Below are 16,804 nucleotides of genomic sequence, written 5' to 3' on the forward strand. Positions count from 1 at the left end.
GTCTAAAATCACATGTGCGAACTCACCCCGACACAGGGCTTCTTTCCAAAGTCTCTCACCTAGCTAACAGTACCACGGTTCTAGAAGTCTTGGCACTGATCTGGACATACCTTGTCCCTCCCTAATTCTCCAAGTCTAGTTGCTCACCAACTTCTATCCGTTCTTCCTTTGACATTTCTCATACTTCTGCTGTTCTCATTGCAGCACTCTGGTTGAAAATTATGTTACCTTGCACCTTAATGACAGCAACAACCTCATAGCCATTTTTCTAGTCTCCATCCCCTTCCCCACAATACATGCAAATGCTACAGCCGGCCAGCAAAATGAGCTCCCAAAGCCCTGCTCTCAGTACATCCCTCCCCTGCTGATGGAACAGTTGTCAGCTCTGTGTGTCCTGTGGCATCAATCCCAATGCCTTTCCTTGGTAATCAGGGAGCACCCATGCCAGTGCATGCCTGCTGCTCCGCCTCTGATTCGCCTTCCCTCCACATGCAACCTGGTTTCTCTCCCACTCGCGCAGCGCCAGTCCTCTCTCTGAGCTGTGCCTTTCTGCACTCCAAGCTTCTGTCTTTCCAGTACGGTACCACCTACGCTTGTCCTTCCAAGCCCAACTGGGCTCCTGGTGCTTTGAGAATTCTGACCTTGATGACTGGCATCCTTAGCCTTCTGCCTTCCCTGGTTTCTGCAGCACTTGCAACCCGTTTCCTGGTGTGGGCTCCTGATTTAGACACAGCACTGTTCTGAAGAATCTCCAGAGCTTTGTTCTTTCTGTAGCTGCCACATCCCCTAGCATAGTGATCTTAGGAGCCTAGTCAGTGTTCAGAAAGAGGAGGGCTGATCAACATACTGAGGCAGAGCATTGGATAAAGTCCCTTCCAGGAGTGACTGGGCTTTATGTGCAGATCCCTAAATTCGTAGAATCTTGTGCTTAGATACCTGGACCAAATTTAGAAGAGTCGCAAAGATGACAAAGTCTTCCTTGGATTCAGAATGAGGAACAAGGGGGCCTTATCTTCCTCACCTTCCCATGGCTCTGTCCAAACCTGCTGGGACACAAAGATCTTAATGACTAAATGCAACCTGAAACCATGCCATGGGATTCTAGGGATCCTCCACCAGCTGGGAGATGTCAAGCTCTTCCTGGCACCCTGGAGCTATGTGGGAAGTCATGATCTCCACGGACCCATACATGTCCATAGTCCTGATTTTATACTTTCTGAATGCCTAGGAGGCCTAAATAGGAGAATTCACTATAGCGAGCATTCCTGTAACAAGGTAGTTATTTACAAATACCACCTACTTCTTAGAATGGGCCCTTTCCCAGCCCTTTCTGCTCTCCCCTGAGACTCTGGCACTTGTAAACAGTTCTTGCTGGCTTTCCAGATACACCCCCACATGTCTGCTGGCATCCCCAGAGCTTTCCTCAGCCTCTTCACTTTGGGGAGCAGTCTGATGTATCAACACAGGGTCTCTGGCAATGGCCAGGAATTGCTTGCCTTCAGAAACTTCTCTGTGCCATGCAAGAAGGCTCTGGACAATGGCTAAGTCATTTCTTTCCCAGCTTAACATATGTACAGGCCTGGTTCATATTTAGGATTTGGCAGTTCTGGGGCTATTGCTCTTTAAGGCTTTAGACAGTCCCACCCATGGTGTAAGTGGGTTTCAAGGTCAAAGAACAAATGTATCTGCAAATTACATCTTTAATAGAAATTGGTAAACTTGTAGATCATAAAATTAAAGATTTTTTTTTCTCTCGAGGCACTAGCAATCAAAAGTTTTATCATAGGTTCCAGACCTTTGACAAAAAATTGCCACTTTTGTGCATAAAAGCTATGACAAAAAAATCTGAAATTGTATCTGGGTGTTGTGGTGGGCTCCTGTAGTCCCAGCTACTTGGGAAGCTTAGGCAAGAGAATCACTTGAGCCCAAGAGTCTGAGGTAGCTATGAGATGTATTGCCACAGCACTCTACCCAGGGCAACAGCTTGAGACTCTGTCTCAAAAATAAATAAATAAAATTAATCTGAAGTTGTAAAATATATGTATATATACATTAATGACATTTACATCAGCAGTAGGAATAATATGAAGCATTGTGCAGATCGCCTGCCCAATGTCATGAAATGCCTTACATGCTAGGAGTAGATTACATCTGATATTATTACTGCCACTAATACTGTTTCCCCAACACTCACAAATCTGAGAATGTTTTCTGAGCCCTGTCTGCAAATGTTTGGCTGTGCCTGACTCCGTGGCTGACTTGATTCCTTGTTCACTGTCTGGTGATTCATTGCACTAAATGCCATTTTCCTGATAATTAAAAACTGCTCACTGGCAAGTGGGAGCAGGAACAGGCTGATGCAGGATTTATGCAGAAACACAAAATGAGCCAAAAGACAAATGACCTGTTCTGCCTAGCTAAAGGCATTTTTTTCTCATCATCTTCTAGGACTTGAGAAAGGCTAGCTGTACTGTGGGGGAGAGGTCTGAGGAGGCGTGTCATTCTGCAATGAGGCGGATGCAGGGGAGCCATCACTGCCGGTGCTCAGCCCAATCACTCTCCTGATTTAGAACAAAAACTCCAGCCCCCCTCGTCGGAAGCCAGGGCCCTCTACTCAGTCCACCCAATCAGACTTTGCTTAGCGGAAAAACACTAAGTTGCAGCCATTTATTAGACCTACCATTTGCTTTTTCAGTTTCCCTTCCCTAATGTGACAACGCTTTCCTCAAGTGCAGGGAAAATGAGTCCTGATTCCTACTGTTGCAGTGATTAAGATGCCCTAACTTGACATTGGATGGCCACTTCTGGGCCCCAGGGGGTCTCCTGGGCTTCTGGTGAAAAGTCTCAGTGATACCAAAGCCTATAGCCCCAGAACAGCAGCTGTGATATCACACATATTACACATATGTACACACACACACACACGCACTTCTTAGTTCTGTAAGCAAAGCAGAAGACCCCCCTTGTGAGTAAATAACACCCATCATCGCAGTGCAAACTTTCTCGCATTTGGGTGCACTTTGTTGTACATTACCGGCCCCAAAGAATCCTGGCACCATCCGGAGATGAGCCCTTTCCCTCTGGGAATAGCTCCTTCCTTGAACTGACTGGGGCCAGTATCTGTAAAGCTCATTAACAGAATCCTTTCCCATTCATCCTTATATATGTCTTTACTTGCAAACCATTCATTACAGCACATTCTAGATTGTTTAATTAGTTTCCATGGAAGAGTTCCTGTAAGACAGCTTAGCATACATCGTTTAAAAGCCCTTGATCTAAAATAACAAGGTAGTTATTTTCAAAGTAACTAATATAACCCTAAATGCTTACATCCCCCCCTGTTCACCCCCTTTCTTTCCCTTCTTACCTCCTCACACACTTCCTAGAACAATTTACTGAGGATAATGAACCTCTCAGTCAGTGAGCCCTCACTGTACATTGGGCACTGGCTGGTTCTGTCACCAGCAATAAGTTCTTTCATCTCACAGCCATCCTGAGAGGGAAGTGTCATCCTCTTCACTGGCAGCAGAGAAAACCATGCCCAGCGAGGTGTACGACTTGCTGCATTAAGCAGGGCTAGCAAAGGCCTTTTGAGTTCTGATCTCACCTGAGGGTCCCAACCTCTGGGCTCCTCTCCTCCCCTCATCACTGCACGGAATTTGGGATAAGTCACAGTTTGTAGGCACGGGCTCGCTGTCCCTTTTGCATTTTGAGTGCGGCCGTTGCTGCTGGTTGCACATGGGCTGGCTCCTACCTGCAGCATCTGTATTTCTTGGCCTCAGTGCCTTCTCTGGGGCCTCCCCACCCACTCATAGGTCAGGCCCAGCAGCCCCCGACCAGTGGGAACAGGTGGGAATCAGTGCGGAAATAACACAGCTCCCTTGACCACCCCTGGGGGGAAGGACACTCTGAAGCACAGGTGGTCACCTAGACATTTTTTAGGTTCTAATCTCAGGGAGGATGAGACCTGCTTAGTGACCCACAGTGGTCAGGGGCCCGAGAACATAACTCTCACAGGCTCTTCCTTTTCCGATCTTACTTCCCTTCCCACCTAGGTACTTCCTGAGATTGACATACAGATTAGCCACTTGCTTTCAAAATCTTGCCTCGAGGGTTGCTTCTGGAGGACCCAAATGTAAGATGGGGTGATGGGGTGCCTGAAGATCACAACTGGGGATCTGGACACACTGTTAGCCGGGTTTCCCTGTTCTTGCCCCTTCACTTGTTCTCCACATCAAAGGAGAGACACACAATAGCCCCATCTCTGTATCGCCCCATCTGCACTGTTATTAAGGCAAGAACCCCCCTCACACATGCACACACACACCCCACTCGCATCCATGTCCATGGATTAGAACATTCTACATAATGTGAGCGTCTCCTATTTACTTTGTCCGAATTTCTGTCAGTGCATTCCAAAAGCAATGTCCTTCCAAAGTTTCTAAGGAGCCTTCTGGAGTGAAGTTAACCACCCTAGAACAAGGCCACCCAATATGCCAGAAGTGATTTTATTTAATGACAGGGAATAACTGATGTTTCAGAAAAAGCTGTTCTTCTGAGCATGGCACCTAGCTCTCTTTGGCTCACAAGAGGAGCCTCTCCCCGCAATGCTCTGCTGGATCACCCTTCTTCCTTTGGACTGCACTCTAGCCCTTGCCCCAGGTGGTGGCCAAGCAACATTAATTTGGGGAAATTATAGAGCTGTCATAATTTTTTTTTATGGAAAATATCTGAACTAGAGCATGAGCAATGGGCTGGAAATCACCAGAGAATAAGCTGTAGGCATGGGGTATGGGGAGGGGGGGTCCAGCCTCAGCCTTGGGTCCCAGCCACCGTGCACAGGGCAGCGTGGGTTTTTTAGGACTGCCTGCCACTGTCATGGTCTCCGTCATGAAGGAGACAGCAGCGCCTGGCAGGGAACACCGTAACTTTTCCCAAGACTGCGATGCTAGGCCATGACATTTTGCTTCCGAAGCCCCTGCCTGTCCACTGCCCATCACCATGAAACAAGTTTTATGCTTTGCCTAATGACACATCAAACATGTTGAAAAATTACATTGTGAATGAATCCATTTGTTTCGTAGGTTCCATTTACTTTTTTTTTTTTTTGGTGCCCTCTCCTCCACTTTTCAAATGTGTTTTTTCTACAGTGACAATTCTCCACTTTGTCCCCATATGCACCTATTTATCTTGCCACCGTATACATCAGTGACAAGGTCTATATTCCTTTACGTATTTCTCACTCACCATTTCATTCGTTTTTCATTCTTCAGGCTGTCTGAAGGCATGAAGTTTCAATTATATTTTTCTTTCATCCCACCTCATTTTTTCCATGTAGACTTTGTTCTTTTCTCTATTAGTATTTTCTAAGCTTTTCTCTTTGCATTTCCTCCTCTGGTATACTGCCTCAGCACTTCTATCTTGAGGTTTTTCTAACAGCAATTCCTCTTTCTCTTTTTTTTTATAAAATCTGTCTTTATCCCTCTTGTGGCCCTGCACCACAGCCGTCAGTTATAACCTTAACAGTGGCCTCCACTCAGGAAAGTTGTCAAGTTGATAAATATTGATATCTACCCTACCATTTTACCATCACTTTTCTGCTAATGTATTTGGTTGGCATCAATCAGCTTCTTTGCCTTCTGTGAGTGCCTGGTGTGGGAACTGGTCCCGATCTGTCATTTATAAGTAATCTGTTTCACATTTCAGCAAGAGCTCACAAAGAGAAGAAAATATAGAGGAGAAGTAGAGGACAGAGAACCAGGCTAGAACAGCCCAGTGGGGAGAGAGATGGGGAGACAGGCCTGGCGAGAGAAGGAGAGGCAGAGGAAGGCTGCAGCCTGGTGTGTAGGAGAGCGCTTCCCAGGAATACCCTTAGTACCAGGAACATCAGCAGTGCTTAATGACAACACTGTCCTCCTTGGAATGTTTAACCCTGCTTATCTCCTCCAAAAAGGCTCCCCAGGGATGAAGATCTACATTGACCCCTTCACTTATGAGGACCCCAATGAAGCTGTCCGGGAGTTTGCCAAGGAGATTGATGTATCTTTTGTGAAAATTGAAGAGGTCATCGGAGCAGGTATGGCTCTCCCCTTCCTCATGTATGTTCCTTTGGTGTCCAGACATCTTCTGCCCACAATTCAAAGTGTTCTCTTTCAGTATGAAAATCATCCCATTAGAAAGAGAACTTCTACCTTCTTTCTCCTAGAAGATGATTCTGGCCCATCCACCAAGTCTAGAGCAGAGAGAGAACATCACTTGGGATCTTCTGGAGACCTTGATCATGGTGGGCAAGTTTGTATGGTATTGCGGAAGAGTCAGCCATAGTTTTAAAATATTCAAAAATAGCTCTGGAAGTGCACTGTCAAGTGAAGGTAGGGAGAAAGATAGAGGGTACTTGCTCTAGAAGACTTTGAAAGAAAGATAAATTTTTTAGGAGCTGGATCTAGTATCACCGACAATGGTATCTCAATGGCTTAGGGCCAAGATTCCTTGGTGTACTTTGAGTTCTTTTCCTCCATACATAGATTGGGAAATAGACCCTGAGGAAAAGAAGAAACTCAAGCCACAACCCTGTGTTCTACAGAAGGTCTGTAGCGTAGATGGGTAACACAAGACAAATTTCACTCTTGAGTAACTCGTGTGCTCTCATCCTGCATTGAATAGAAACCCAGCCCAATGTAGAGCTTGCTGCCTGAGATGGTTTGGGGAAATTATAACTAAAGAATGATCTAAAATTTTCATCTTTATTTAAGGGTTGGTATTTGAATCAATTTGGGAATGGACCTAACCTTATTAATGCAAATGGGATAAAAAAAATTCAAATTATCACTACTTTAAAAGAAATCTCTTTATTGCTTCTTATGAATCTTCTTAAAACATGTGTTTGATTTGTGTCCCTTTCCCTACTTTCTATTCTTCTATGGAATTCTTTATCTTTTCTTCTTCTTAAGTTCTTATTAGCCATTGTCTAAGCTTTCTTCACTAATGTATTGCAGTCTTCTTTTAGGTTACTAGGTCTGTAAGTGCTTTATTCATATCAATATTTAGAGATACAGGGAGTTGCCTCTTCCAATAATATTTAAATTCAATAAAATATGTTTAGTCAAAGTCTTACAGACAGCCAGTTCATATATTATCTTTAGGGGGATTGTCACCATCCTTCCGTTTACTGCCTCTCTTAATGCACTTGGGGGTCAAAAAGCCATCTGTGAAATTGGAAGTCACATTTGAAAGCCTGCCCCATTAGGCTGCCATTTCCATGCTCCGATCTCTCTCTTGAAGAGCTTTGTCCTCATGCCTCTTTCAGCATCAATGTGGTGGGAGCTGGAACTCGTCCTGTCAGGTAACACCAGCTCCTCCTGCCACCCCTCAGAAGTTCCAGCTGGATGACCAGTAGCTGATCCACCCGAGTCTATCTATATGTATTTCCCATTGACTTTCATTAAATATGTTACGGAACCACAACTTTCACTTCTGTGCAGATAATTCTCTCTTCCTCCTTAGATGCTGGCATATTTAAGGATCATGCCTTGGAAGGCTGGGTACCAGATAAATTGGATTACTCTTAGGGGCTCAGATTTCTCCAGCAAACTGGAAAGAGTGTTGGAGAGGCAGGCTTTCCACCCTGCACTCTGTTTGCTCGTGTTATTAATTGTTGTTATGGCTTGTGGTAATGGTGCTAGTGATTTTAATGTTGTTATTTATGTCATGCGCGTACAGCGATGTGTTCTGGACCGCATTTCATCCCAGAGAGCACATGTCACCCCCCTCCCCCATTCTGCCTCTGTCAGGGGAAGAGTAAAGAGCCTTTTTCTCTTTATGACCCCACCGAGTAGTTACAATTGAGGTGAGCTCACCACCTGCCAGCTGCCCACAAAGGGACAATTGATGGCCCTGCTCTGTCGTTCACCTCCATTTGTGTATAGCATCTGCCAGTGCCTCTGTGTTTGTGCATTCTGCTCGGAGAAGGCTAGGTCCTCTCTATGGCTTCCATGGTACTGGGAAGAGAGAAGTGCATTTAGCAGTTTCTACAATGTCCAGCAGCATAATACAAAGACCTCTACCCACTCACTGCTGAACACCCTCTACCAGAGACACAGCTCTTTGTTATTCAGAATATTCCAGACCTAATCACTATGAATGTTAATTGACTATGCATAAATTGATGCAATTTTGTCACAAAATACTGAAGAGAACCAATCTTTCTCCAGTTTTTTTCTCCTCTGTCATCTCCCTCACTTGCCCCATACCCTGCCTCAGTGAAATTAACTCTACTTGGTGCTAAAAGAGCTGAGGTGAGGTCAATTTATTTTAGAAATTAAGGGATTTTCTAACTTAAAATTTATACAGTATAATTGGCAGTATTTCTTTTAGCCACCTGAAAGATTTAGAGCGGGGGGCAAAAATTGGGTTGCAAAATGGTGACAAAACAGAAGAAAAACCAGAAGTTATTTATATTCCCTTTATTTTTTTTCCCCCACTCCCTCCTTCCTTTTCTCTCCTTACTATACTTCCCTCAACAGGCTTTTGTTGAATATTTGTATATTCTGAACGTGGAATTCCAGAGATGAATAAAGAGTTCTCCCCCTCAGACTTACAGGAAATAATCAAGCCAGAAATAGTTAATTATTTCATACTATCCACATGTCAGGCATGTACAAAGTGGTAGGCCAGCTCAAAGGCATGCTCAGCTCCTTGTTCTGGGGTATCAGGAAGGTCACACCAGGTGGTCTTTGGACTGAGGTCACACCAAGTGGTCTTTGGACTTCAAGCATAAAATCTAGTAGAAAAAGGATGTTTTTCTGATTGAGAATGAGAGAGAAAATTAGACAGAATTAGATATTTGGAGAATGAGACAGTGACAAGAGAGGAAACTAAATGATTTAAGGAGGAGTATGAACATGGCCTTCCAGATGTGATATGCTGGACAACATGTACTAGTTTGCGGAATCCGATTGTGTGCATCTCTTTCCGGTCCCATGTTAGGTGACATCAAGTTGGTGGCTTAATATAAGCCATTATAAGAGTATGTTTTATACCATGGGAATTAGCAAATACTATCCATGATCCATTCATTCCATTCATCCCTGCATCTCTCTCTCTCATTCTCTCTCTCCTTCTTTCTTTTCTGGAGAGTCAGTAGTTAAACGCTTACCACCACACTCCTGCCCTCTAGACTGTGAAGGTTTATTTCAAAGAGGTTGCAGCACAACTAGCCTATACCTGCTGAATATAGAGCCAAAGGAGAAGTCTGTGTTTGTTGCTGAAAGGATTGAGAGTTCAAGAAGGTCCTTATTCATTAAACATTCCTTCTGTACCTGTGACTATGGTTGATGCTGGGAAGATACACTTGATACCTAGCAATTGCTTATATGCAGGGGTTATTGTCTAGTACACACTATACCAGTCAGTGAGAGAAAAGTAGTGGTTGAGAGCTGAGCAGAATGGTCCAGAGAACTTGTATTCCTAGAGATGGGAGAAGAGGCTGGATGGCAAAGGAGGATTTAGGGGAGAGGAAACTGAGGCCCCTGTGGAGGTGCAGACTGGGTGGGCTGATGCTGTGTGGCACATCCTGAGAGCCAAGGCAGAGAAGGCTGCTGGGGAGGGATTTCCCACGGGTAAGGTTTGAGCAGAGTTTGAAGAATCAGGCCAGGGCCTAGATATCCGGAAGATGCTGTGTGAATTTTGTCCCATGGAAAGTAGGTTCTTACCAGGGTGGGTGATAGGATTGAGATTCTGGGGAACTGATTCTGATAAATGCTGTGTTTGGCTTGGAATGGAAGAGGATGCTAGGAAAGGGTGGGTAAGACCCTGGGAGCATGGGGACCTGTTGTGAGGCTGTGCTTAGATATGGTGAGAGGCTTTGAGATAGTTGATGCTAGAATCGAAGATGGGAGAAAAGACTGCAGAGAAGTAACTAAGCTTATCCAAACTGGGTGTACCGAAACAAATGTGGTACATGAAGTGACCAGTGGGCATGGTCCTTGGAGTTGATGGGGAGAGGTGTCATGGTGGTTGTAGCCAGAAATAAGGGCATCAGATTCACACCTTGAAGGGAGTATAAGGCTGCCTGGCACCCAGGGCATGGGGAATGGCAGCCGTGCATGTGAGTTAAGGCCAATGGCATAAAATATAGAAACTGTGAGGCTGAAGAATTGCATCAGTTGTCAAAGTTTCTCCTAGAGTTGTTGATGTTGAACAAAGACTTAAAAAAATAATAACTGAGCTTAGTGAGGCAATACCCAAGAAGACAATAATTAATCATTATTTATTATCATATATGATAATATATATCATTATCATATAATAATAATTTATTATCATTACAATCATTATCATTTATTTATTATCATTAATAATTATCATTATTGTTAATGATAATTAACATATTATCATCATCTTTTCTTGCAAAACTCAGAGCTCCACGGCAGTGGGGGAACATACATCTTTTTGTTTTTCTGGTGCCTGGCCTTGAGCATAGCAGCTAGGTGCTCATTTAAATATTTGTTGTAAATGGTTAATAAAAGTAGGTCTTTGGGGAAAAACATGGTGAGGATAGAAGTTTGGAGGACCAGGTAGGAGCTTGAGAGAATGAAGAGAGACTGGAGAGATGAAGTGAGATCATGAATCATTTGGTGCTCTGAGAGTATCCCACTGGAGTGAGGAAAGCTGAGATCCTTCCTCTTCTCTCTGCAACTAATAAGGGTAATTGAAGTCTCTTTAGAGAGGGCAGTGGGCCACCTTGGTAGCTCTGAAAAATATCAGCTCATAGTTATCCTGAGTCTCACTAAGATGAGTCATCTCATAGGTCAACTCCAAGGCATTGGTTAATTCTGATCCATTTGGTTAGTAGACTTGCCCAGAGCATAAAGCAGGGCTACAGTGTTTGACTGGGCTTTACAGCATGAATGACACTCCTAGGTTGTGCTGTGTGCAACCTGTGTAAGCACATGCAGCAGCCTGAGCATGACTGTTAAGTGCATGACTGTGTTGGTAGAGGAGTCACCAGAAGTTGTTATCCAGAAGGAGACATGCAAATTGTATTTTAATTGATAAATATGTAATTGCTGGTAGTGAGGGAGAAGGAAGGTTACAGTCAGTGGGCTGAGGGGAAACAGTGGAATGAAGGAATGTGTGATATGTACAGATGGGGATAGGAATGTGAAGCCAGCAAAGGGCCAGCACATTTCTTTTTGAAGGAGAGGTTGGGTTTTCTTGGGGATGATTTGGCAGAAAAGGCCCTCTGTGAGTCTGATTCTTCTGGGGTCATTCAAAGTGAGAATGGGCTCCAGATTGGGGAGGAGTCATAGCAGGAAGAGTGTCTAGGAGAGGAAATCATAGAAATGTCCCCTGGAATTATAATTAAAATACCTAGCATGTCTTGAACATTCACTGTTTGTCTGACACTACCCTACATTCATCATAAGCATTGCCTCATTGAGCCCTCCTAGCAGCCCTGTAAGTTAGAGTGTGTGCATGTATACTTTCTTGTAACTGGTGAGGGTATCAATAGTGAGAGTATAGCTTATGGTAGGGCTGTGCTGCTAGTAGAGTTAATGACAGGACTAGCATTTAAACACAGCTTAAGCTGATCTGGATCTGGTGAGTATAACCCCCAGGTTAGCTGCCACCTTGGCTACCAAGGAAAGAGCTGATACAGAGGCATTGCTTCTGATGGTGAACTCTATGTAGCGTTTGGAATACCCAAGCCTCTTTCCTGGGAATTATGATACTGACCCTAAAATTCATTGTCTATATATGGTAATGCTGCAAATACCATCCTACACTCCAGGGGTCCTCAAACTTTTTAAACAGGGGGCCAGTTCACTGTCCCTCAGACCGTTGGAGGGCTGGACTACAGGTCCTGGGACGAGTTGGCTGCTAAGCAGGACAGGCAGTGGCGGCAAAAAACACCTGGCAGGCCAGATAAATGTCCTAGGCAGGCCACATGTGGCCCGTGGTCCATAGTTTGAGGATGCCTGCTACACTCTATGGAGAGAACATGTTCTTCATAAAATACCCTGATCCCACAACTGTGACCAGTTATCCTCCTTGAGAAGGTAAACAACAAGAATCAAGACATTTAGCATTTCTTTTGCTATGTAAGTTATTTTTTACAATCTACTTTGTAACAGAAATGAAATTAATTCTTGACTTCAGTATTAAAGATGTGGGTTTTGTATAAATTCAGACCATAAGAAAAATAAATAAAATAAGTAGTCCCACGAACAGCAGATAGGACTAGACATCTGATCAGAACAAGTCTCTTCTGGAGTCTAACTTTAAGGATCACTTTCTCTGGAACTTCCTGCCAGCCATGAGTCTAAGGATATTTAGCATTTTTAATTACATGTGATCGCTTATATTATAAAAATAAACTCACTGTATACACAAAATACATGTGTGTGTATAAATAGGCATGTATATACATATGTGATGTATAGGTAGGCAGTTCTCTGACAACCACTAAAAGGTACAAAAGAAGAGAAAACCATTTTGACCTTACCATCTAGGTAGCAGGTATTGCCGATGCCATGACTGTCAAGCAGGTTCCATGTCATGTGCCACCTCCAGTAGCCTGGTAATGGCTATCCAAGGAACTCTGCTGAGAGGATGAGGATGACCATGATTTAGTAGTAATGTCTGTCTCCATGCAGGTGCTGGAGGTGGTGGAATACAAAGGCTGGTTCTACTGTCTCTGGTTTAGCCATACACTACTCACCCTACACAGGCTAGTGCACTAAAACTTGCTGGAAATCATACTTTAAAACTGAGTTTAAATTTGTTCTTTAAAATTTCATTTCTGCTGTAAGCTTGAATTAGTAACTAGCAGCTCTGCCTTCCTTTTTGTCCCCCCCAAGGCAATTTGTGACTTCAAAATGCTGCTAAAAAAGGTGCAATTGTGTGTAGATTCAAGCTGCTCAGAACCAACAGCTACTGCTGGAAATACCTGCTGGCAGGTGGATGTTTCATTTTCAAAAATTGAAAATTCTTTTCTTCTGATTTTATATATAATAGTTGAGGCATTTAATGCTGCTGAACCACTTTTTCCTCTTTTCGTCATTTTGTCCAGGAAGGTAAGAAAGAGGAACTGGCAAGAAACTGAAACTTGTAGGGAATAATTTCAACACTTTTCAAGGAGGACTCTCACAGGAACTGGTTAAATTACCCTCAGCCGGCAGCCTTGAGGTTGTGGTTCTCACCCTTGTGAGGCAGGGATCAGAAGTGGCTGGAGGTATGTTCAAGCCCAGCTCACGTGGCCCCACCCACTGAGTCTGATGCTGTAGTTCTAGGTGGGGTTCAAGAATATGCATTTTCTAAGTTCCTAGGTGATACTGATGCTCTTAGGCCAGAACCACACTTTGAGGATCACTGTTGAGTGCCATTGGTCACTAGACTGGCCTGAAGCTGTATCCAGGTCCTAACCAAGTAGATGTTTGGCTCTAGGAAAGGACCTAGGATCAGCTGCAAAGATGTGTGCCAACCACAGTCCAGCCAGACCAAAATGAGGCTGGCGACATTTACTATCAGTAAAAAATCTGCATGGAAAGAATCAACACAACCGCTACCCAGCAGAGCGATTTTCAATAAGCATCTGTTTTAAACATATTGTCAATTCTAGATTTGTTGAAAGCACTTTTTAGGTATTATACATTTTCACTATTAAAATTATGGCCATGATTTTGAGCTCATATAAGAGAAAACTCTTTAGAGTTCTGATTGTGGCAAATGAAATCATGATAGACATAAAGTTCTGGCCTTAACTACAGGAAAAGTATCAAAAAGCAAAAATAGTTTCTCCAAGATACTGTATGTCCCTGATGTTGAGATCACAGGTGACAAGAGTTTCTTAGATTATAAGTGACACAAGGTCTTGATTTTATGGTTTTTATTCATAGTGGCAATAAAGCTATTGACTTACACTTCCCTATGAGACTGTGGCATGCCAAGGGGCCAAAGACCCCAAACCCTAGAGTCCTAGGCTTACCTGGGGACACTATCCATGCTCAGGCACCTGGCAGGAGGACCTCCTCATGACCCCTGGCAAAAAGCTCATGTATGTCTTGGATCCATCATCTTTAAGTCTTACAAGTTTCCAAAAACCTACTTTTCCTCGCTTTTCTCTTCCAGTGCTCCCCACTTTACACTCGCCTTCCTTCCCCTTACCTCTGTTTCATCTTTTTTAATCACCCACATATGTTTTGCACAATTTGTAGTTTACAAAGTACTTTCTCCTAGACATCTCTCAGCACCTGTTAGGAAGGCAAGATGGTTTGTCACTTCCTTTTATTGTATAGCACTGAGAGCCAAGTCCTGGAGAAGGAAAGGGACTGTCCATGTTGAACGACTCAGGAGTGGTTTGGAAGCAGACGTGCTGCTTCTTCCTCTGCTCATTATCAACTGTGCTCAAGGGGCCACTTAATTACCAGGGCGAACACAATCTCTGAGTGAGGATTAGGTACTAAGTGACATCCTTTGCAGCTGGTGCTTTGGAAACCTCCTAGCTTGGAGAATATGAAGTCATTTCTTTGCCAGACAAGAAGTTCTTTTTACAGAATCACCGTTAAGCTGTGGCACAGCAGATTACAAAGAGCAGCGACACTGTAACCAGCAAAGTAACCAACCACAAACCCCATCACACTCAAGGAAAGCATGTTTTTATTTTGTAATTTTTAAAAAACTGCATGATGAGGCCTCTACAGAGGATGCAATTTAAAACTAAAGTATTAGGAGCACTGCACTTGAAGACCAATCAGCCACAAGGATTAAACAATAAAATAACATTTGTCAATTAGAAAGGTAATTTACTCTTGGGCTTTTGGCGGTTTACTAATTTGTTTGAAATGTGCTTGGATGGTTTAGGCCAGTGGTTTCTCAGCCTTGGCTGCACATCAGTCACCCGGGCAGCCAGGCCTGGCCTCACAGGCCTGTAACCAGTGCATTTGCGCAGGGCACCATATGCAGAAGGGACTGTGCTTAATTTAAGGCTCTGATGTCTGAAATTCTCAGTAATGTTTGGATGAGGAGTCTTGCATTTTCATCATGCATCAGACCATGCAAATTATGTAGCTGATCCTGCACACAGATTTTAAACATGCCAATTCCCAGGCTGTACCCACACCATTACTAACTCTTCTTCCTTCTCCCACCCCACCCTCCCGGTATAAACATTTTTAAATATAAAATCTTGAACTGAAACATGAATTTGGTATGTATTTTTCCACTATTTTTCCTTTGCATACACACACTCTACATGGGCATGTACTGCATATCACTTGCTGTACCTTGTTTTTTTTTTTCTCTTCTTCACTTAATATAACATGGGCACTTTTTGAAATGAATGCATGTCACCCACCTATTCATTTTCAAGAGCTCATGGCATTCCAGAAGAATGATGTGTTTTGCAGCCACTCCCCTGGCTAGGGTCACATGTTGTTTGTCTACAGAAGTTGATCTTGCAATAAACGTTTTTTCACATATAAATTTAAATACTGATACTTCTATTTTTCTTAGATAATAGAACCTAGAGATAGAACTTCCTGCAGTTTATAACCTAAGAATGAGCAAGGCAAAAGCAAATAATAGCAAACCCCAACTTTAATCGGTATGTCTGCCACCTACCAGGCACTACCATGGATGTGCAGGCTACAGATGTGAATGAGATTCAGTCTGAATTAAAGCAGTTTACCAAAGCAGCATGTGAATCAGTGTCAACAAGTTACATCCAAAAGCAATGGCACACAGCTGTGGTCCCAGCTACTTGGGAGGCTAAGGTAGGAGGATCACTTGAGCCCAGGAGTTCAAGTCCAGCCTGGGTATCTTATCCAGCCCCAGGTTCCATCATGCTCTCTTGGCTCTGGGGTATGTACATAAAAGTCCTTTCATCCAGCTTCCTCCCAGTTTGTTTTTTTCAGCATAAAACTAAAGGAGCCCCCAACTAAACCACAGTAGCAATGCTAACTTGCCTTTCTCATGCGGCCAGTAATTTATCTGGTTGTTCACAGTTTGCTCCATCGTTTTCTCCCAGAAGCTGAAAGTGAAAAAGAAAGTTTTCCCAGCAGAAAATCGTGTTTCTCCTGTCAGGCCTTTGACACACATTCAGTGATGCACTTACAAGTACATACTTAACTGTTCCATATGAAAGAACTGGAAGTTACAAAGCCAAGTTAAATCAGAAAATAACTTTGAAAGCACATTAAACAGGATTCAACAGATTTTTTTTTTAAGGCTGCTATGAAATAGTGTCACCAGAATTTGTTTACTCTTGGTGGCTTTACTGTGAAAATGTTTAAACGATGTAGCACCCATGGAGGTGTGCAGCTCACATGTGCTTGGAGAAATAACTTGCCATTCTCTTGCCAGGAGCTCAGTTAGCTGACAGCCTCCAGCTGCAGCACGTTCAGGTCTGTCTCAGCTTTCTGTGAAGACACAGCTCTTCTCAGCAGCCTTCAGCCAGTGGCTGAGCGTGGTGGGGATGTTAGGGCCTGGCTGTTTCTGGAACAGCAGCGCTTTGTTCTGGAGCTCTCCCCTGGCTCGGTCAGGTCGGCATTAGCTGGTCTGCCTGGTGGTCTGGGCCCTGCCTGCCCAATCCCATTTCCCTCCCTTTTTGTCTTTATCTTCCCTCCCCTTATCTTTAACTCCTTAGTAGCTGTTTTCTAGGGTACCAAATACACACAGAGGCTGAACATATCACTGTCTTCTCAATGTTCTCTCACTAGGCCCTGTTAAAAATGAACAATGATTTTGCCAAACTGAATCTGACCATTTCATTTCAATTATTCAGGTGGGACACAAATGAAAAATT

General features: G+C 43.6%; 1 protein-coding gene across 1 annotated transcript in view; it reads left to right on the forward strand.

Annotated features, from left to right (window-relative positions):
- Nucleotides 1–16,804, forward strand: part of EPHB1 (EPH receptor B1) — a 411,740-nt gene that overhangs the window by 343,058 nt on the left and 51,878 nt on the right. Inside the window, exon 10 of the mRNA XM_003789410.2 lies at nucleotides 5,954–6,076. Coding sequence (XP_003789458.1) covers nucleotides 5,954–6,076 — 123 coding nt within the window. The remainder of the gene's footprint in view (nucleotides 1–5,953; nucleotides 6,077–16,804) is intronic.

The sequence above is a fragment of the Otolemur garnettii genome, unplaced genomic scaffold (genome assembly GCF_000181295.1).
Source record: "Otolemur garnettii isolate 467f Iridium unplaced genomic scaffold, OtoGar3 scaffold00032, whole genome shotgun sequence".
NCBI lineage: Eukaryota > Metazoa > Chordata > Mammalia > Primates > Galagidae > Otolemur > Otolemur garnettii.